Raw genomic sequence first — 23,704 nt, forward strand, 5'->3', positions numbered from 1 at the left:
CACAATATACTAACTTGCTAATGTATTTCAAAAATAGAATAGAATTTTTAGTATCCAGCAAAAAAAAAATTTATTTCCAGCAATAAAAATAAAAGAAAAATTATTTAAAAATTTATACAAATAAAAACAAATTATCTAACAAATTTCTAAATTCTTGAAATTGGAAAAAAAATATATGAAACCAAAATTTTGAAAATCTACGTCTTGAGTGTTATAAAACAAGATAAGTATTTAACAACTCTATTTTTTTTTCTTTCAAAAATTACACAGGCATATAATAAATTTTATCCTATTGGAAATAATTTAAGAATCTCACGTAAATGATTTTAAAAAAATTTTGTTTTATTTTATCAAAGTAGTTAAAGGTAGTTTTATGAGACGCCAAAAATTTAACAAAAAAAAAATTTGTTCATTCAAATCTTTTTTGCTACAGGTCCCTTTAAATAGCAGACATGCCACACCAGTTGCGGAAAAAAAAAGCTTAACTTGGCATGAAAATTAAACTTCAGAAACAGGTTTCAAAATTATGAATTGAATTATAAAAATTACGATTTAATGGAAATCTGTTAATTAAAAATAATTTTTTAATTAACATTCTGAGTTAATTCACTTCAAATAAGGTCCTTATATTAGTTGTTTGAAAATGGCATTACTTATTAAAATCTCAATTAGAATAATGTCTAAGTGCCAATCTGAAAATTTAATATTTCAGAAATTTAAATTTGGTTTAATATTTCTAATTAAAGTGTTTCAATTTTTTAGTACAACTAAATATTTTTAAGAAAATAAAAAAACAATAAATCATCCCTTAGTATACTAATTTTAAAACTTCTACTTATATTGAACTTTTAATTGAATTAAAATCATTTTAAATAAACTGAATAAAGAAAACAATTTAAATTTTTGAAACAATTTATCTTTAACATGCAAGATTTGATTGGACAAGAGAAGTTTTTTTTTTCTTAATTTTTTTATATTATTATTGGAAGGTTATAAACATTCAGAAACACCATAGCAGGTAGAACAAATAAAATACTTACTCTACTTTCGAAAATTTTGTGGCTGGTCCAGCAATTAAACAACTTTTTGCAATTTTAGAGTTAAGTTCATTAAAATCAGACAAAACAAGGGTTTACATGAAAAAGTATCACGTCTAAAATATAGTTGTTACATAAAAAAATAATTAAAAAAAGTTAATTTTCAAATATTTTAAATATAGTTTGGGCGCGGGTTGATTCAAAGTGATTAGAAACTGTGAAGAAAATTTTTGCAGCTTTTTTTTTTCCTCCTGTCAGTATGAAAATTTATTATGTAAACTTTAAAAAATATACATATATACTAAAACGTTGTGAATAGGACCCATTTCTTCATGTAAACACAAGATTAACGATTTTGCAGTCCTGTAGCAAAAAATGGCTAGAACATACACAAAAAAGAAGCATCCTTTGTCCTACGCTTTAAAGAACCTGCAGAAGCTGTAGTGATACTAAAAAATAGAGGAGACTGATTCAGCGAGAAGCTAAAAGAAAATTTGGTATCAAAACTAGTAGTGGTAAAGATGACGATTGTAGAAAAGTCAGAAGATAATTGTAAGCTAAGCCGAGAATTAAGAAGCTAAGCATCCAATAAATCGAGCAATTAAAGAACTGGAACATTTAAAGCGTCTTTTGGCTAGAGCTATATTTGGTTCTCCTTGTGATAATTAAAAACTCTTCCATAAGATGCTGGATGCAGATGTAAACAAAATTTAACCACCAGGTTTCATATGTAGATCAGCACTCCAAAGACTTATCATATTTTTTATACATTGTGAAACAATTGTAATATTTTACATGTAACAATTGTAACACATGATATTTTCTTTAGTCTTTAAGGATCTCAAAGCTGTGCAGTACAGGCTTTGTGAAGAGACTCTTTGCTCATCTTTGGAAAAAAGCAGGGCACCACTACTAATTGTTCCTATCTAATATAATTGAATTTTTGATAGTTTTTTATTATGTATAGTTAAGCCTATTGAATATACATATTAAAACACTTAAGTGATAGTTCAAACAAGGAAAATTTCGCATGACCCGTTGTATAAATCAAAAATTTAAAAACCCCAAAAAATTTTACAAAATTCAAGCGGTTGACTTATGAAACCAGTAATGAAGTTATATATTCCTTGAACATGAAATATCGATGCATCACAAACAATGAGATCCATGGGAATCTATTTAGCACTTTCAAAAACGAGTTTTAACATGTTACATACAATTTTGCACTTTCTCTTTACCATATTTTAGTAAAACAGTATTTTTTGGTTAAAAAAATAAATAAAAAGTCAATTTATTTCAGAGTATTTCAAAATGGGTTTTTTTTTTTTGTTACAGTACTTTAAATTGTGTTGAGAAAAAAAAAATAAGGAAAGTTAATTTATATAAGAGTATTTCAAAATATATAACATTACAAGAATTTTTAAAATAGATCACAATGTTAGAAATTTAAAGATTCCACAAATACTTTTTCCCCCCAGCATCCTATCTAAAACGCCTTTATTTTTCTTCTTATCTCTCACAAGCTTTTTACTGATGTCTAATATCCCTGCGGTAACAAGGCTATCATTTTCACTAGGAAACACAATAACTTTCAACTTAAAACAATTTTCTTAAATTATAACAATTTTGTAGATTTAGTAATTTTTATTATGTTTTTAATTTAAAAATTAATCAGGTTTGAATTTTTTTCAGCTTATACACTAGACAAAAATTTGTTATGCTTGCAATCAACAGTGACTTATACAACAGGTAGACTTATACACAAGATTTATAGTAGTTGCAAAATGTTAGTCTCCTGTAAATTGAAAGTTAGAAAAGATGCATGCTATTGTTTCTCTTATGGAGACTTCTGTATTAATAAAACTTAAGTAGCACAATTTCATTAATTTTACCAATAACTTGAGACAATTAACATCTCGCAAAAAGAAAACTTTTTTTTTATTACACAGATGGTTAATTGCAATCAAATTAGTGAAATTAAATAAAGTGTAAGCTAAATATTATAAAAATAAATCATTTAAAATAAAAACCAGCACAATATTTTAAAATTTTTATTATACGATAATTGTAAAATCCAACTATAAAAAGTAACCAGACTTTTTACAGACATTCTTTTCAAAATAAATAATGATAACACAATTTGCTTCACAAAATAGAATTTATACAGTCATCATTCTGGAAAGTAATTTTTCTGGATTTAAAAGTCCTCCCACATGAACTAATATTTATGCTTACAGAAACAAAAGGGAAAAAAAGAGACTACTTATAGACCTGAAACTCTTGTACGATTGAGACAGTATGATTCGATTGATTAATTAAATATTACTATTTGCTTTATTTACATGAAAATTCTAAAGTGACTTTTTTCAAAATGTTTGAAAGTTGTGCTTCAGATTAAGCAGAACAAAAGAGACTAAAAAGAGTCACAGAGACTAAAATAATCAAGATTCTACTAAACTTTATATACATTATTAAAAAAAAAAATATCTTGGCATGTAGAAACTTTCAATTTATATTTTTCCTGCTTCAGTAAAATACTGTTTCTTAAATGGACGGAATTCTAAGCTGATTAGTTAGAATAGTGGTATAAAAATGGACTTTGAAATACAGTATATTAGATAATTAAATATGATAGCACTAGACCTAAATCATCTAATTCTAAATTTGTTCCCATTTCAAGACCTTCCTAAAACTAAAGAATGATGATGAATTAAAAAAAATTGGCAGTGAAAACAGACCCAAGCACTATATGCCCATTTTTAAAATCCAACTTACAAAAAAAAACATGCTATGCATTTGCAAACTGGATAAAATATGTATCACAAAAATGAGATGCTTCTCACTAAAAATATAGCAAATACTATAAACCACACTAATGCTCAGTATTAAAACAACTAACATATGTTACAACACTACAATGTAAAACCTATGAAAAACAAATGAAGTGAATGGAGAAATTTTCCAATAAGATTAATGCAAAATTTAATGAGAATGTAATTATGCATTTAAAAAAATATTGGTCATAAATATATACAAAAAATATTGGTCCCCAATAATAAACTAGTTCACAATTTATTAATATAAGGAATTATTCTAGAATAAAACATATATTTTTATGGAAGGGTAAATGACAATATATATATTGCTTTCATGGATTTGAAACATTTTACAAATAAGATTAATAACGGATATTTAATTTCAAACAGAAATTTTCGGAAAATAAATTATTTTTGAGAATTAATTTAAATAAAAAAATAAATAGGCAAAATTTGTAGGATAAGCTGAAACAAAATATAAATCATTTAATTAAATTTAGTTAACATTGTAATGGCTGAATGTTGATGCCGAAAGAGAATTAGTTAATAATTAAAATGCACATAAGCAGATCATAACCTGCTTGAAAGAACAAAACAAAAATAAATTTTAAGTACAGAAATATACAAAAGTATACATACTGTAAATTTGTTTGTAAAAATGCTGATAAAATAGTTACTAAATTGAATGGTAGAGTATCTTAATTTGAAATAATAAAATTGAGAATGTCTGATCTCTGCATATTGATGATTGTTGTGCATATTGAATGACACATATGATATCTACTAGAATAAGTATAATTTATAAAGAACAAATAAATAAAAAATTCCGGTATAGTATTAGTTATATCAGATAAAATGTTTTACTTTGGTGACATTATTAATAAAGTTGATAATTTAACATTTTACCTCACATCCTCCAATCGATAACAATATTTAAAATCTCTGTATCACAATAACTTCTTAATTTAATAATTATATTTTACCATTCAAAGTAATTGTATAGTTATTTTACAAGACATAAATACATGCTAATTTTAGTTAGTTTCTTGAGTCATAATATCTATGATATACATAATATACATTACCCAGAATCTCCATGGGGCAGAAAGCAACATTTCTGAAATAATAGCTACATTTTATTCAAAATGGACTCCAGAATTTTTATGAAACAGATGTGGGCGGATTTCAATGTAGGACGGAATGATTTAATTTTCTGAACCATAACATTAATATTTAAGTAGGACAATCAGAAAATAAATTAGAGGTAATCAAAAAGCTGCAACTATATTACAATGAAAGGCACAAAGACTGGATTCAACTAGTTTGTTTCTTCAACTCATTTACACTTATGTTATGAAAGTGTTTTTTTGCTTACAATTTGAGCATTTTATTTATTCTTTTGATTTACTCTTTTCAACAGCAAATATTTAAGACAATTTTTGCTCACCAATTTAAAAAATAATATTCCATTTAATATAAGTAAAATTTAAGCAACATAATTCAAAGTTCAAACTGCAAGCTTGCTAGTTTTCCTAGCATGCTAGAATCTTATTGATTTACTTAAAATGGAAGAGAATTAAAAAATTAAAACAGAAAACTGCTAAATGTCAAAGAAATTTTAAATTAATATTTTTAATATGGATTTAAAAAAATTTTATGGATTAAAAATATGAATATTTTCTACACAATTGTACTTCAATAGAGACTTTAATATTGAATTATCAGGATATTAGCTAAATATAATATTACTCATTTTACTTAGATATTGCACATGTTCATGTTTGAACAGGAAAATAAAAAATACAGTGCCACGAACAATAAATAATAATTTATGGCATGTGACTACCTTCAGAGGACCTCAAAAATTTAATGAACATTTTTTAGATCAAAATTTTAAAATTTCATGGAGGCAGTTTTAAGATATTTTAAAAATCTAGTTTGGAAAGGAAAAAAAAAATTATTTTATTTTGAAAAAGAAAACAAAAGAATGAGTTTGATTCTTCACAGGAAATTCAAATTAAAAATGTAAAATTGCAAAACTATAGAAAAAAATATAATTTAAAGGCTACACTTAAAACTGTATTTAAGCCTGAACTTTGATTTGAATTTTCAAAAACATACAATTGTGCAAATTATTTATAAGAGAGAGAAAATTGAATAGATTCTGTTGTTATTGTGGCATCCAGTACAGAAAAAACTGCGCAAATTATTTATAGTAGAGAGAAAATTGAATTTATTCTGCTGTTATTGTGGCTTCCAGTATAATAAAAACCGCTTATGCGCTATTTCCCTTTAATAAGAAAAATTTTAAAACACTCTCCCATTTGAACTCAATTGGCACAGAAGTTGCGAAATATTTCCCATTCCTATTAGCATCGTAACCTGGCAGTTAAAAATGAATTGAAAAATAATATAGAAAAACGAAGAAGTGATAATTTACACAATCACTAAGTCACACAATCGATTTCAAAGTAAATAAATGAAACATCTAAATGGCACACACTGTAATACTAGGAAACAAAAGTATTGATAACTTATATGATACAAAAACAAATATTTACAAATAAATTTTTTTTAAAAAAATCAGATTCAATAACTACAGTCTTGAGACATTAGTCAATACTTCCAGATTAAGGAATTGGCTCTGGCTTATAACGTTGAAAGATGAACACTAGTAACAATTTATACAAAACTGGAAAATCCTGGCAATGGAGCTCTGGAGCCTGCCATATTGTTCATAACAATGTGTCCACCATTCAAACTCACTTGAATGCTTCCTTCAGGTTCACTGTCAGTATAGCTAGGGGGCTTGACTGGTCTCTGTCGCTTCCAAGATTGGCGGAGAGTGTCGTTAACGTTGGCATAGTGATTGACAAATGAATGAGGATCAGCTTTGCCATTACTTTCAGCATCACTGTCAGAACCCTGATAAAGATAAACAAAGTTATAGCGAAATTTTTGATTTAAATTTGCAGCAATAACAAAATATATAAAGAAAATAAATACACATAGTCTATCCCTGATATTAACAAAAAAATCTGATTTTTCAACCAATCGGCTCCTCTAAACATGAACAAGCTTCCTTTTTTGTAAATAAATTTATTATTGTTTCTTAATTACATAAAATATTTTTTCAAAAAGAAAAAAAAAAGTTGAAAATTATTTAGAAATACTGTTTTAATTTTTTTGAAAACTTTTCTTCATTAATATCATTGATCACACCTACCACCACATCATTGATATACCTACCACCACAATGAGAAAGAAATACACGTTTCAAAGACAGGAGATAAAATTATAAATTCATAATAAAGCGAACATAAGTGTTGAACAGAGATCTATGATAAAGTGATTCCCAGTACTTATATTCAAAAAAGAAAAAAATACAAATTTCCAACCCAGTGGCTATGCTAAACATAAAAATGCTTTTTTTCTTTGAATAAATTTCTTGTTGATCCTTAGTTAGATGAAATATTTTTGCAAACAAAAAAAGAAAAGAAAGAAAAAAGTAAAAATTTTTAAAAAAAACTTGTGTTTAATAATTATGAATCATTTCTGACCACCCGAACAAGAAAAAAAAATGCATATTTGAAATTCATTAGATTATAATGTAAATTCCTAAATAAGCAAATAGATGTGAAGAGAGGTCAAAAAATATACAATTATTTTTAAATTTAAAACAAGATTATTAAGAGAAAAAAAAATGCATATTTGAAATTCATTAGATTATAATGTAAATTCCTAAATAAGCAAATAGATGTGAAGAGAGGTCAAAAAATATACAATTATTTTTAAATTTAAAACAAGATTTTTTATTTTGACCAAAATACATAATATGTTTCCATTTTAACTATTACAAATTATGGATAAAGTTTTTTTTTTTTCCCGAGATTGTGAGATGGAGTGTAACTGTTTAGTTTTCCTTTTCAAAAATAAATCTCTGTTAAATAGCCAAAATGCTAATCGGAAGAAAAAAAGGAAAACCATAATAACACACCTTTAATGAATATTTATTCAATTTTATAAACTAAGGCAAAGCAACAAGACCCCATTTAAAGTACATTAATGATGCCTTAAAAAGCTTTTAATAATCATGTTCAGCTAAAAAAGCTTTTAATAATCAGAAAACTTCATCAAAATATACTTATTTAAAAACAAAGTCAAAGACATTCATGGTGTAATTCTAGAATTATTAATTCCAAAGTCAAAATATTAAAATGCAATTAATATGCTTACTATTAATTTCTTTATCAAAAGCATTAGGTGATTAGCAATAAACTAATGATATATAAACAAACCTGTGAATCAGATGAACTCATTTCAGAAGGCTTTTCAGTTAAACTACTACTATCACAGTTCTCATCGTAACCTTTAGTATCATCATCATCAGAATAAGTAACACTGCCTGGGCTGGGACGAGGAGGGCATCTAAATTTTCAAAAAAAGTAGATTTTAATCAAATTTTTATTATTTTTTAAAAAAAAATGAAATTGAAATAAAAATATTACTAATGCGATACATTGAAGATAATAGATATGTTTAAGAGGTAGAATAAATATGTTTTTAAGAGGTAGGTGGAGGTGGTAAGAGAGAAAGAGGCATGTTTTTTGTTCTCATGTTTAAAATCCATCTGATTAGCCACAAACTCTGAATTTAATCAGAGATATTTAACATTGTTTCCTGCAACGCAAACTATTTTTTTCTCATAATTTTTTCTTTGTAGAGGGGGTAAAATTACACATTTTTATACAATTTCGCCCAAAAATTTTCAGATAATGTGCTTAACAAATTTCATATGACACACAAATGTATCATAAATATGTGTTAAAGAGAACATACCAATTTAAACTAATTCACTAATAACCATAATCAATTTATTAATAACAATATTAATGAGACAGATAAAAACCATAAATAGAGAAAAACTAAGACCTAATTTGATTTAAATCAGAAATGGAAAAAAGGAAATAAGTTACAATTTTATTTTAAAACTATTGTTAAGTTCAGCCTGAAAGAAACTGACTGCCACAGCATTCTTATTTTTATTTATTTTTTGTTTTCTTAGTAAGCTTAAGAGTTATAGAGATGATTGGTAGTTAGACTTCACATCAAAGCACCCCTTCCATTATAATAACTGATACAATTTAAATCTCCTTTGTTATTTTAATTTACACTTAAGTATTTAAACCCCCATAGGAATGTCATTCCTAAATATTTGAACCCCTCATTTCTATGTAAAAATCACAAATTAAATTTTCAAAAATAATCAATAAATAATATTAGTAATTTTCTATTGCTAGTATAAAGCTTTTCTATTATTGCTTCCATTGAAAATGAGTCCTTTAACAGCAAAAAGTTCAAAGTTATGGTTTTTTTATTTCTTTAGACCACTGCACATGAAACACATAACATATAACATTTGAATGAAGGTGAAACATGATATCCAGAATCTTGTCCAAAGGAAGGTGATTTGCCATCAACAACAACAAAATGGTAAAATATGAATATTTCTTAAAATTGTTGATAATTGAAAAAACATATTGTATTGTCAAGTAAAAATTAATATTATGTTCTGTGTGCATCTCTTTGATTTTATATTAAAAATACTCATAAATTTCTTTCCAAGCTGTACAGTAAAATTTATTTTCAAGCTCCATGTGGCATTCTAATTCTCCTTGACTTAGTAGTTTTCTTGGCATAAGCAATTCAGCAGATGTCTATTATAATATTTATATAAAATATTCTTAAAAAATTTCAGCAACTAAAATTAAGTGTGAAATATTTAGAAAATGTCAGTAAGTAATTCCTCAAGAGAATAGGAGGATAATTAAAATGATAGCAGTTTGAGGCAAATTAATTTATAATAACTCAGATATTTTTCCTATGTACGAATACTGCTATAGTTATGACAGCAGATGATGTTTAATCTTTTACTCAAGAAAAAAAAAATTTGAGCTACAGTGCAAAATTTAAGCAAATGTAAATACATAATTAAAGAAAATGTACATTTTTTAAAAGGTACAAAAAAGTTAAAATGTTAAATTTGCATACAATCTGATTGGATTTTTATTTTAAATGAACATCATTATTTACAGGTATGAGATAAAAAAAAGAAATAAAAAAATTAAAGAAAATGGTGAAAAAGAAATTCAATTTTGGGTGCTTCAAATTCTACTACACATATTTCTGTTTACATGCTGCTTATGGGGTAAAAAATGTCAAGTTTAAATACAATATAAAAACATATTGCAGTAAGTTTTTTAAGCTATTAACAAGATAGATTTAATGTTATTAGATGATCAAATCATAAAATGAAGTGTTTCAAAAATGTTCACATCATTTTGAAATAAAAATAGAATGTTAGTAACATGAAATTTTATTATATAATATTAAAAAATAATAAGGAAACTGTTATACTGAATTGAACACAGAAAGATTGGTGTAATTAATCCAACACTGTGAAAAACACTATTCAAAGATTTTTCGGGCTAATTTCATAAATTTCCGACTTTAACAGAAGGCAAACAATTTATTATTAATTTTTCAGTTATGCCTTACAGATTATGCCTTAATTTTGACTTGAACCAGAGAATGATCAATCTCCAATTCAGTACATCTAGAGGTATGATTTGTTATGCGAACATGGAGGACTTTGTGCTTTGACAGATTTAACATGCACCTATATTACTACACAGGGAGTCTTCGATCGACAGGGATCAAAGTCATGACCTCCTAGGCATGGGCCCACGCCCTACAAACCAAGCTATCCCGGCGTGATTTGACAAGTAATGCTCAAAAAGGCAAGTGGCAAGAAAGAGGACATTAAAATACATTGGCCCAGGATTTTTGCACATTTCAGTTAAATATCTTAACAGTTTCCTGATTTTTCAGACAGATAAAACTGACTTTTCAAAAAATTGGATATAAAATTTAACAAAAAAATATATATTAAAAAAACTGTGGACATGAGGAAAAATTGCGTACCTGTTTTATTTAGAAACAATTTACAACTTTTTAAACTACATTGTTAAAAAGTATTTCTAAATTAAACGTAAGAAAAAGAGAAGAATGTAATTCAACTTACTTAGTAAGCATAGCATTATGATTTTTTCTTGATAGAGAATTTTTACAAAGTGTGCCTCTTTTAGACTGTCTCAATTCAAATGTAGGGAATCCACCATCGTCCATACTCATATGATCATCATGAATAGATTTTTGTGCTTCTTCTAAACAGTAAAAAAAAAATAATAAGATTAGGCCATAAAAAGCAATATATAAAATATCATTTTAAAGAAATAATACTTTATAGCAATGCTTAGTAGTAATACTTACTCTTATACTTATAAACTTTACTTTTCACGCATAATACTGCTACAACAAGGACAATAACAATAACACTCAATGATGCAATCATAACTAAGAACCAAACTTCTCGATAAAATGGAAGTTGTTTTTGACGATATTCATGATATAATTTACCTATAAGAAATGTAAAACTTAATTAAAATACAAAAGATTAGTGAATTTTTTTTTTCATTTTTACATTACACAGTAAGTAATTTTTTTCATCCAAAAATAAAATTTAAAAAAATTCTGTCATTTTTTAACAAAAATTTACAATTTGCATTCAATGTATATGGTACCATTCAAAGGTACCATAATACCTTTAATTCCTCAAAAGAATCCTTGATTCACATTTGTGAAACAGTTTTGTGAATTTTCTACAGTAACTTCTATAATTACAATGTCATTCTCTTTTCAACAAGATAAAAAGTTACTTTTTGCAGTCATTTTTAGAAAATGTACAACTGAAATGAATAGTGTATGAACCTGTAGCAGAATTTATGAACTGAATCTGCAACTTAATTCAAATTTGCCTGAGACCTTAATGCAATCAAAGAAAGGATATTATTATAAAAACTCAGCTTAATCAAACATACATGTTGCAAAAATAAGATCCTTATAACATAAAAACTTTATGTTGTTTAATTTTAAGTTAAATTTTACTAATAAATTATACAAAAATCGCTTTGCAATTGAGCTTGTTATCAAGTAATAGGGGAAAAAAAATATTCCTATTACTTTTTGCTCATTACAATATTAGTTTTTTTGGTTATTACAATATTACAATTCTTTTGCTTATTGCAATTTTTTGCGTATTTTGCAGAAAGCTAAAAGAATAATAAAGTATAATATTATTCTCTTCGCTTTTTGTGAAAGTAAAAGGAATAATATTGTACTTTTTGCTTATTATAATATAATTCTGTTTGTTTTTGTGGTATTCTATGGATTAAGTTTGTATTTTTTTTTTTTTTTTTTNTTTTTTTTTTTTTTTTTTTTTTTTTTTTTTTTTTTTTTTTTATTAGAAACAAGTTAGAGATATTTTTAAAAAGAAGTCTCTGCAATTTCCATCCTTTTCTTTATTTACTTTTTAAAAATAAAAATAAAACTAAGATGAAAAATAATCAGCAGATGTTGTAATAATCTGCAGCCCCTGTTGCAGTGCTGGGGTTTCTACTGCCAGAGCATATTGTACCATTTTGAAAATCTGCACTAATAGAATCAGTTTTTTTAAGTTTCGAGAAAAACATTCACAAATGCTAATAAGGATGAATAATTATACACTTATATTTGAAAAAGAATAATAAAAATGTTAATAATGTTTGAAAGTAACTGACATAATTAGTAAAATCAACTTACTGGGAGTAGCAAATGGGGTAGGAGACATTGCTGGAAAACTAATGCCATATGAATTACGAGCAAAAAGTCTAAACTGATAGGATGTTGATGGTAAAAGATTCCTGAAACTCACAGTATAGGAAGACTGAGGACCATTATTCAAAAGAATTAATGTTTGCCATTCATCTGTATTATCTGAAACAGAAATCACAATGAACATTAATTAAAATATTTTTCTATAGTTTTTATTAAGGCAATTTTACATACACGAGAAGAGTTGATAATAAAAGTATAGTAAAAAATCATTTTTGTTGCCACAAGATACTTTTATTAACTCTATGATTACTTGTAGATCTTTATAAGTATTAAGTTAATTCCCAATTAATAATCGAATAAAAAATTAACAACATCCAATTTCAATAGTTTCTAAGAAATGAGTTATTAAGTGTGATTATTTTATAACGTAATTATTTAGCTTTGAACTTAGTTTACCTTTTTTTTCTTTACTTATTTATTTTTTTCATTTGGTAATTGCGCATTAGTGTGTTTTAATACCTTTAATTCGAATCTTTGGCAACTGTTCTGTGTTTGTATAACTTTTAAAACCCAAACTCACTTAGTGAAGGGTGTGATATTCAAATTTATTTTTTTCTTATTCTTTGTTTTAATGCAGAGATGGTACTACCATCAAGTTTTTTTGGGGGGATTGAAAATATCATTACCACACACCAACAATGCCAAGCATCTAGATTTTATTAAACGAATTATGTTTCTCTGTTTGCTGTTTATGACTCAAATTATGTTATTTTTTTCTTATTTCTATCAAAAAATCAGAGAGTAAATTAAATATAAAGTTATATCTTTAAACTTAAAGAGCTTTATCAACTAATCAATAATTTAAACTACTTCGGTGTAGTTTGATTTGAGCTTCTGGTAGGTTAAGAAAAAGAAACAAAAAGAGAAAAGCATGGGTGAGTGTTGCATGTTACTGTTAACATGATCAACTGTTTAGAAAAATTTAGCTGATTTTAATAATTGACTCCAATACCTTCCTCTTTCAGAATCATTTTAAGTTGCTTATCAAAACTCCATAACTAAAAGAGCTGGGGCTAGCATTTACAAAGTCCACTAACAGTATTTTCCTGCCAATTTGAATTTGGCTATTCAATTCTAAAATATAACTCACAGTATTTTAATCCCTTATCTTATTCTTTTATTTAGTTGCAATGATGATCTTATGAAAATAGTAGGATTAAGTGTTGAAATTATTCTGTTTGTTACTTATTAGGTACAATTGAAAAACAGAATTAAGAGCAGCACAGTTTGGTTGTATTTCTAAATATTATGCCAACATTTAAAACTGTTAATGAGAAGCAGCAGGTAAGAAAATCAATTTTTTTAGAAAGAACTTAGAAAAAATTTTAAAATAAAGAAGTTTTCCGACAAATAAGAACAGACAGATATGAATATAGTTATTAAACACTTTTTACCAGATTCTTTGTATTCTATAAGGTACCCAATAATTGGAGATGCCCCTTGAGGACCATTCTTCCACGTCAAAGTTAATGAACTGTGGCTGTGCTTCAATATTAGTTCTTCTGGAGCAGAGGGTGAACCTAAGAAAGTTAGTTCAAATAGATATTATAAATAGATAGCTTGCATGAGAATAATAAACTTTAAAAGACCTTATAAAAGATGAGCCACTCCCTTCCAAATCATCAAATATAAATGCAAATAATTTTACATTGATTTTTAATACTTTTTTTAATTATGTTTAAAACTATATTTTTAATGGTTTTAATATCTAAGCACAAAAAGGAATTACAAAATAATGAAAAATTTCAAAAATTTAATAAAAAAGATTTTTTATATTCATAAAATAAATTAACAGTTATACAAAATAAAACAAATCCCCATCAAAAAAAAGTGTAATTAACACTGGGATGACAATCAATAAAAAAAAAGAATAATTTATAAAAAATAACATAAAAACCAAATCAACAACCACCATTAATTTCAAACCTTACCCTTTGAAAAATTCAAGTTTCTAAGAAAATGTTTTATATTTTTTCATTAGGTTTGATTCAAGCTAAAGTATTTATATAAAAAACAAAATATTCAATGGTATAACCTAATAGTTTTATTTTTAAAAAAACGGGACTGTTTTTTTTTAAATAAAATTATTTAGTTTCAAATGCAATTTAAACCAATGTGGTTTAAACCATGACCAAACCTGGTCAACTTTCTGCTGTATATAAATAAAGCTAAAATATTGCAAAAAAGCACAAATAATGTCATATTTAAAGTCATACTATCTACTGAAAAATCTTCAGTGCCTTTATTTCAACAGAAAAAGTTCCCAATTATAAAACCAGAGCAGTAATTTGTCATTTGATGTGACGCTATTTGTTCTTTTCTATTTGTTTTAGCTTAATTTGTGAACTATACTTGCAAAATAAATACTTTATGCCTCCTACCTCCTTGTGGTCCAGTGGTAATATTTCCAACTGACTCTGGACCATAGTCAAATGTTTCAGCACGAACACGGAAAGTGTAAGTTACAGCTTCAGCTAAGCCATGAACACTTAAAGAAGTAGAAGTAACTTTCTGCTTCACTTGTTTGCTAAAATCTGGAGAGAAAAATGTATTCAATTAGATACATAAAAGTTATCCATTACAAAAGTCACCATAAAATTAAAGAATGTACATAGAGTTAAAAATGTAAAGCTTGGTTATATTTTTTGAAAATTAAAAATAAACTGAATAAGTTAATGGACAGATTGAAATTTCAGTTCCATAAACTAGAATCTGATCGTATAAGGTTCTATGAACAAGAAACTTGAGAATCTGACAATATTCTCAGTTATAAAACATATAAAATATTTTTTAAAAATTAATGAAAATAAATATTATACAATTTCTAAGTATAAAGCCTATCTTTTTCTTTTGAGATAGTGACAGTATCATTTTTATTTTAGATACTTAAATTGTCAAATAAAATTAATCATAAATGTGAAGAAAATTGGATTTCAGATGATTTGACTTATATATATCTCATTTACAGTATTCTTTTGTGCTTATGTTTCTTAGGTAACTGTTTTTAATGCAAAAAAGACTTGACTAAATAAATAAATTAAAATTGTTTAATTTTAATAACTGAGCAATTATAACTATAACTTTTGACATGTTTTAAAAAAGTTTTTTCTCATGTTTAAATATACTTGTATTTTTTCCCCTATTAAAATGTATAAATGGTAAAACTACAAAAAATACATATATACTTTTGTAATTTTATAGCAATGCTGGAATAAATAATTTAACAATAATTATATTTTTTAACAATAATTTTTTAACAATAATTATATTTTTTCATAAAAAAAACAAAGCTTACTTTAAATAAATTATTATATTTGCATAGTATTATATATAATTTATAAAAATAAACTTTCTAAAATACAGACATAATACATAATTTAAAGTTAAACACAAATTTTAAAACTACATTTTTTAAAATAACCTTTAAAAAAATAGAAAAGAAGGCAAGGAGAAAAATAAGCCTTTCCCAAAGATGTAAAAATTATGGTAAACAACAAAAATTCTAATAATCCAACACATGATAAATAGGAAATTAAATTTAGGTATCAGTTTTAAAATTAAGTACAGAAAGTCTATAATAGAATTTCAAGTTGGTAACTTACCAATATCAGGAAGAGCTGTTTCATAGGTTACTAAATAACCAGCAATGACACCATTCGGTTCAGAAGGAGGATTCCAACTCACTTTTAAAGAAGTCATGGTAACATCAATAAAAATTAACGGCCCAGGTGGTCCAGGAATATCTTCCATTGTAGAAATATATTGTGGTGGTGAGCGGGGACCATCTCCTGCAGGGTTAAACGCCAAGATTTGAATATTGTACTCAGTGTACTTCTTCAAATCCAGCAGAACATAGGACACAGTGGCAGGAGGTACAGCTTCCATTTCTTCAAATCCTTCATTATTAGCAGGTTCATAAAATATCTTATAACCAAGCAGATCACCATTTTGCAAGGACGGAGGAGGTGGCTTCCAGGATACTTTCAATTCAGTGGAGCTAATTGACTCAATCGTGACTTCTCTCGGTTCACCTGTAGGTACTGCTTCCCCAACAAACACTTGTACAGGAAGACTTGATGGACTTTCCCCTCTACTGTTAAAGGCATAGACCCTGATTTCATAAACTCTATCCCTTTCAAGTTGATGCAGAGCCAAAACAGATGAATTGACACCTTGAATCTTTCCTGCTGGACAGTCACCAGTTCTTGGAATCGAATAAGCCGACACCTGGCAGTATTCAACACGATATCCAGCAGTACGAACATCGCCATTCCAATCTTCAAATCCTAGGGCTTCCCAGCTGACTCTGACAGATGTGGTAGTATATGGAGTGGCCATAACATGTTTTGGAGATTGTTCAGGTGCAGCAGGAAACGTCCACGTTAAATTGGACTCTTGACTCCAACCACTAGAACCAATATCATTTGTTGCTTGTATTCTAAATTTGTAAGGCGTAAAGGGTTTTAAACCTGTAACAGTATACTTGTTAAGGGTTGGATCTACTTTGGCAGCAACAGTTTTCCAAGAGTTGTCGCTTTTAGTCATCTGAACCGTATTAAAACGCAAAGGTGCAAATCCATCTCTTCCAGGAGTCCAGCTAAATGTTATCTGCCTAGCTTGGATTTGAGAGTTACTAATTTGAGGAATAGATGGTGGTTGAGGAGCTTCGCGATTGTTAGTAGTGAAAACTTTTACATGGGCAGTTTTACCCCACCCTTCATTACTTTTAGCAGTGAGAGAAAACATATAATATGTATCGGGTTGTAGATTTAGAACTTTTAAAGTACGTTCAGTTGGTGCCAACTCTTTTACTATTTCCTCTTCATTGGAGTTATATAACCTATAAGAAACTCTGTAAGCTAAAATTTCACCATTGGGCTCTTCTGGCACGTCCCATAAAATACGTGCAGTAGTTGTGGAAACATCAGGAAATGATATGTTTGAAGGAACACCAGGAACGTCCTCAAATGTTCGTACAGACATAGGTGGAATGCTTAAAACACCATCACCTATACGTGTAAAAGCTAAAACCTGCACACTATATTGTGTATATTTTCTCAGTTCAGTAAGTGTAGTTGTAAAAGTGTTATTGCTTTCAATTGTCTTATATTGAAAAGGCACATTTTTGGCACCATAATAAACTTTATACCCTTCAATAATACCATTTTGATGGATTTTAGGCACTTCACCCCACTTTACAACAATGGTTGTTGATGATGTAGCATTAATTTTTACATCAGTGGGTCCAGAAGATGGAACTGCTTCTCTTGTTCTTTCACGAGCAGGTATGCTAAGAGAACTACTTCCGACATCATTGAACGCCTGGACAGCTATTTCATAATCTGTGAACTCTTCTAAATCTTTGAGAACGAAGCTGTTAGCATTATGGTCTTCAAGAACAATATGATGATAGGTATTATTATCTGAAGAATTTTCCAAGTTATCCATTGAAATCGGTCGATAATGAATGTTATATCCTCTGGGAATGCCAAACCATTCTACTTGTTGGAGAGGCTGAAATAAATAATATTCCATGCTTTAAACTAACTTATCAGAAGTCTACATTCAAAATATAAAACAGCTTTTATTTAAAATTAGCTTTATTCATAAACTTGGAAAAATATATAAATGTAGAAGAAAATGTAATGAGTGAATTGCTTATCTACAAAAGGATGCATTATGCTTTAAAAAAATTTAGAAAGTAAATTATGCACTTTAACACAGTTATAAAATGTATCACTTAATTTTTATTTAATTGCAAGTTTACAAATATGAAACTTTTAAATTACCAAAATAAGAAGTATTATTAAAACATATAAAAAAAGATTCCAACTTTAAAAAAAGATTCTAACTTTAAAGGCTATACTTTTATTATAAAATATACTTGTGATTTCATGACAATAAATAATAATATAGAAAAAAAAATACAAATATTGGTAAAAAATATTTGTAAAAAATAAATAAAAAAATTCTTTAAAAATAGAGGATCATTTCTTTCTATTTAAACTATTCCCTGGCATATCAAAAATATATTACTTGAATAGTGTCTTAACTATAAAACATCCTTTACATTAACTATACGAAGCATTCCCACGTGCCTTACAACCCGCATAAAAAACATTGTTAGCACAATAAAATAATTTCGATAAATAAATAAAATATAAATATAATATAGATAATTATAGCGATAAACAATTCTCATTATTATTTTATGATATAGCTTAGATTTTACTCACGTAATATATAAAGACAGATTGTTTAAAAAAAACTACTTTGACTCTTTAAAAACTTCTGTAGTTACTACTTGAATATGTGACAAATTTCTAAAATAGTTACCAATACGCTTTAAATCATTTAATTCCAATTTTACATTTAAAACACTGCTAAATTTGCAACCAAAGTACTTACTGTCCATCGAACTCTTAAAGCCTTAGCATTAACTGCTCGAACGGTGACATTATAAGGAGGATGAGATGGAGGGGCTTGGATTGTCTGAAAGAATTTTGATGGATGACTTGGTTCACTAGACCCCACAACATTAATTGCTATGAGTCGAAGACGATAGTCTGAAAACGGTAGCAGGTTCTTAACTTCAATATTAGAGGCTTCTGGATCAGAGACTTCATAAATTTTGAACCATGATTCATTGCGTCTCGTTTGAGCTTCGACTGACCACTTTATTATAGATGTATTTCCATCAAATCCAGGAGTGAATTGCAATACAACAGAAAAGGCTCCAATATTCGAAACAGCTAACTTTGTAGGAGGGCCTGGCAATACTGAAATGACAATGAAATTTTTATGACATATTTGCTATTAATTCATTAACAAAAAATATGATTACTAAGCCAAAGTTAAATAAAATCCCAAGAAAGAGAAGGGGTAAGATAATACTTCATTAAAAAAATCATTGCCTTCAAAAATATGCAGATGGGAATAAAGGTTGACACGTTAAAAGCACTCAAAAATAGGAACCCATTTTCAAGACTTGCTACACATGAATGAGAAGAAACAAAGGTGATTTGAAATGCAAAACGTAAAGTTGCCTACAAAAATGGAAAGTAAAGGCGAGAAACAAAACTAGAAAAGGTGAAAAACAAAACTTCTAAAAAAAAACAAGAAAAAACAGCGGCTTTACTTATTCTGGCTTTTCTTCTTTATTCTGTTTTTTCTTCTTTCAAATTACTTTTATTCAGGGTTATCAACCCACTCACAACCCCCCCCCCCCAAAAAAAAAATTTTAAAAAATTCTGTGCTCAAATGGATTTTTTTTAACCATAATCAAAATCTGCTCTAATATCAATTATTTTTTTTTTATTTGGCTTATAACTAATAAAACATAATACAGAAACATACATAACTCTAAATTAAAATAATAATTTCTCTCACTTCAACATTAAGAAAAACTACTTTTTTTAAAACAATAATTTGAGCTACTTCATTATTATTTGTTTTGAACTGAACACAGGCTGAAGTACTGGCTGAGTACAGGCTCCTTACTAAATAAGTTTTCAAATATGAATAAAATAAGCATATATAAGTATTATAGCAAATAAAAATAAAAATTTTTAATTCTTTACAAAAGATTATTTTTGTTTTATAAAATATATAAATGGATGGATTATAATATTCTGTTAGTAATCATATTTTAATGCTACAAAATAATGACTTAAATACAAAAATTCCTTGAATTTCAAACAATGATAAAATACTGAATAACAAGAAATAAAAGTTAACTTATTTGTATTGTAAATTTTATTTAATAAAATTTTACATGATTGATTAATTATTTTATTTTATTGGTCACAGTAAAACTAAATACATAGTTAAAAGAGCAATTCAAAACACTATTAAGACAATTGTTAAATAAACAGTAGTTATGTAGTTAGTTGTATTGGAAAGTCTTGAAATTAAGTACCTATTTTTGAGCATTTGATACATGTCGACTTTTATTTCTATCTGCATATTTTTGAAGCCAATGAATTTTTTTTAAATCACGTAATACTATCCTTAAGCTTTACCACAATTCCTAGTTAACACATGAATAGGGTTTGCACACTCCTTGCAAAAACAAAAGAGTGGAAGTAATATTGTCATAGGCTCTTTATTCAATTATTCTTTTATAAAAGTTAAGTTGCCATTATATAAATTTTTATGACCATAAAATATTTAAATTCTAAATTTAGAAGCATGACTTTAAAATAAAATGTTACCCAAAACTAAACATTGCAACTACATTTTTTTTCCCAAAGAGTGAATACACCCTGATAAAACATTGTAAAAACAAGCATAGCTACTAATTAGAAATTAAAAGAAAAGATTTAGTAGATCTTACAAAGCAATAAAAACCTTTTGAGATCTATTGCTAAAATAAATGTAGTTATTTTCATCTTACTGAATATTCTAATAATCAATAAAAAGTAAAGCAGTATTGTAATAGTAGAAAAAGTAAAATGACATTAAAACTATATAACAATAAAATTCATGATTTTGAATATATACAGATACTAAACAAATTTTACACAATTGTAAAAAAATCTTAATATATTGATTCAAACTTTTCATAACGTAAAAAAATATTCTCATTTCAAAATAGAAAATTTTGAATAAAAATCTGGAATTATTAAAACAAAAAAAAATCTTCAATTTAATCACTATAAGAATTCTTTTTTTTTTCTTCTTCTGAAAGTTTCATGCCAATATTAAAAGCCAACCAAGCAATGACTGTATTTTTCAGCGAAAACCAGGAGAATTTTGTGAGAACTAGAAACAATACACACATAAATACAAATAAGTTTCCATACCTGGTGGGATACCAGATTGAATAGTAGCAGTTTTCACTGGTCCCGGGCCAACTACTGTCCAAGCAAATATCTCAAAAGTGTATGCAGTTGTGGGTCTGAGATCGGTGACCTGAACTCTTGTAGCATCAGCAGAAAGATTACGAATAACAGTGGTTTCTAAGATATCTTTCACGTGGTATTTTAAAGTATATCCTGGAAAATATACATATCTTTCAATTTATGACCTAAAACTAATTAAAAGCGCACATATTTCCTATCAATGGCGAAAGTATTCAATAATAATAAGAATGTAAAAGATTCGTAAAATATTAATGTTTTTTTTTTCTTTGTTGTTGAAATTTGACAAAAATGGCTGTTAAAAATAAGATAATACTAGCAAATAAATAGTCACATTTCCAATTGCAATCATAGAAAACAAGTTCTCATAAAAATAAATACAGGAAAGAAAATACTTAAGGAAATTAAAAAAAGGCTCATTAAAGAATCGTTTAAAATTTTAAGCAAAACTTGTAAAAAATATTGCTCCTTCTTAGTAGCTAACTTTTAATGAGGTATTTATAAAAATAAATCACTAAATATGTACTGATTGAAGGTACAAAATATTAAAAGATAAAGACATCTTTACAAAAAAATTAAAATTAAATAAATTTAAGCACTGCAAGGTAATTATAGGAAATTTTTGTAACAAAAATAAATTATTTTGATTCTTTTCCCTTTGCAACTTTCCCTTTTTTCCCTTTGCACTTGAATTCCCTTTGCAAATTGAATGCACTTTTCCCTTTGCAAATTGAATGCAAAATGTTAACCTGATAAATTCTTTAACATTCTTATTTATAAGTAGAATATTAAGTATTTTAATATAAATATGTGACATCAGAAATTTTAGAGCTGAGATCACTTGTCACAGCGAGTCTTAATACAATTCATAGAAAAACAAAATACATAAGACTCATAACACATAGATAGAAATATTTAATTGAAATCACTCCAATGTTTCTTAAATGCTAAATTATGTGACTTATTAATAATTTGTATTATTATTTTATATTAGTAATATCATTATAATTTAGATAGTAACACAAATAAATTATTTAATAACAAATTGCTATAAAACTTTAAATTGTTTCTTGAAATTGCATGCAAAATTAAAAAGCATTTCTCAACAATAGGTCTAGTGATACCTCTTTCACTATTTCCAATTCCAGCTAACGTTAAATTTTAGACTAACGTTAAAAACAGCAGTAAGAAATGGACAAACGTAATAATTTCCTAAGTTAAAATTAGAACAAGAATGTTTCGTTTACAGTTGAAACATATCAAATACTTGATGAAATAAGAGTTTTAAAAAAAATCTTAAATACTTTTTGCAATGCAAAAAGCTTGCTTTAAACAATAAAATGAAAAAGCAAAGAATGCATTCTTAAACATGTTTGCTTTAGTGAACCATGTTATGCTGCTATTAATAGTTTAAAAAATTATTAAATAAAAAAATAAAAATTGATTTAATGAAACAAAATATAAGATTTAAATGTTAGCTTTTATTTCTGTTAAATGTTTTGCTTAAAACATAGTTTTAAATATATTTTATGAAAATAAAATAAAAAACTAAAATTTTCACTGTACATACAAAAAATTAATCTAAAGATCTAAAGTTTTCATTAGGTTACTCCACAAAGGTGATTTTTTACTAATCATATTCATTTCCTCGCCAAATGCGTATTAAAAAAAATTTTAAACACACATATAGTCACAGTGACTTCAAAATAATATCAAACTGATTACAGCATTCAAGGCCAGAGATATAACCATTTTATATTGTCCTTAAGAGGTCAGAATGTTACTTTATCTAGTAACTTTACATAAATGTGAGATGGACTATTTAATATGACCTTTGTCCCTCAGAAGCCACAATATTTTTTACTCAGGACTTAAAGTCATAGAGAAATTTTGTTGCTACTCAACAGGATCAAGGTGTAATGGAACTGTGACACATTTACATTTCAAGAGGATCCCCATGTGGCAAATTCAGATGAGAATGTATCACATCTTTGTCACACGGTGACTCCGGAAATTAAATGCCTCATTGAGGATTCATGTTGACATCAGGTTGATGTCAAAATGTGACATCACCAAAGGCAGACACAGTAAACTTTTTTGACATACACAGTGACGTCCCCAAAACTACATTTGACTTAACAAATGAGTCTCTGTGACTGTAGCATTTTTGTTAGAATCTGGTAACAGTATTTTCTAAGTGTAAAAGTTACTTAAC

At 27.0% G+C, this 23,704-nt stretch overlaps 1 protein-coding gene across 2 annotated transcripts in view; it reads right to left on the minus strand.

The window, feature by feature from the left end:
* Positions 1–3,074: 3,074 nt before the first annotated feature.
* LOC107451701 (sidekick cell adhesion molecule) overlaps positions 3,075–23,704 on the minus strand; it is a 43,738-nt gene continuing 23,108 nt past the window's right edge. For both annotated transcript variants that reach the window (XM_016067876.3, XM_016067875.3), the window contains exons 18-27: positions 21,433–21,624; positions 19,037–19,407; positions 16,231–18,142; positions 15,010–15,162; positions 14,023–14,148; positions 12,554–12,727; positions 11,186–11,332; positions 10,938–11,079; positions 8,152–8,281; positions 3,075–6,778 (exon numbers count right to left, since the gene is read on the minus strand). In XM_016067876.3, the coding sequence (XP_015923362.1) occupies positions 6,536–6,778; positions 8,152–8,281; positions 10,938–11,079; positions 11,186–11,332; positions 12,554–12,727; positions 14,023–14,148; positions 15,010–15,162; positions 16,231–18,142; positions 19,037–19,407; positions 21,433–21,624 (3,590 nt within the window). In that variant the 3' untranslated portion in view covers positions 3,075–6,535. The remainder of the gene's footprint in view (positions 6,779–8,151; positions 8,282–10,937; positions 11,080–11,185; positions 11,333–12,553; positions 12,728–14,022; positions 14,149–15,009; positions 15,163–16,230; positions 18,143–19,036; positions 19,408–21,432; positions 21,625–23,704) is intronic.

The sequence above is a fragment of the Parasteatoda tepidariorum genome, chromosome 7 (assembly GCF_043381705.1).
Source record: "Parasteatoda tepidariorum isolate YZ-2023 chromosome 7, CAS_Ptep_4.0, whole genome shotgun sequence".
In the NCBI taxonomy this organism is placed as follows: domain Eukaryota; kingdom Metazoa; phylum Arthropoda; class Arachnida; order Araneae; family Theridiidae; genus Parasteatoda; species Parasteatoda tepidariorum.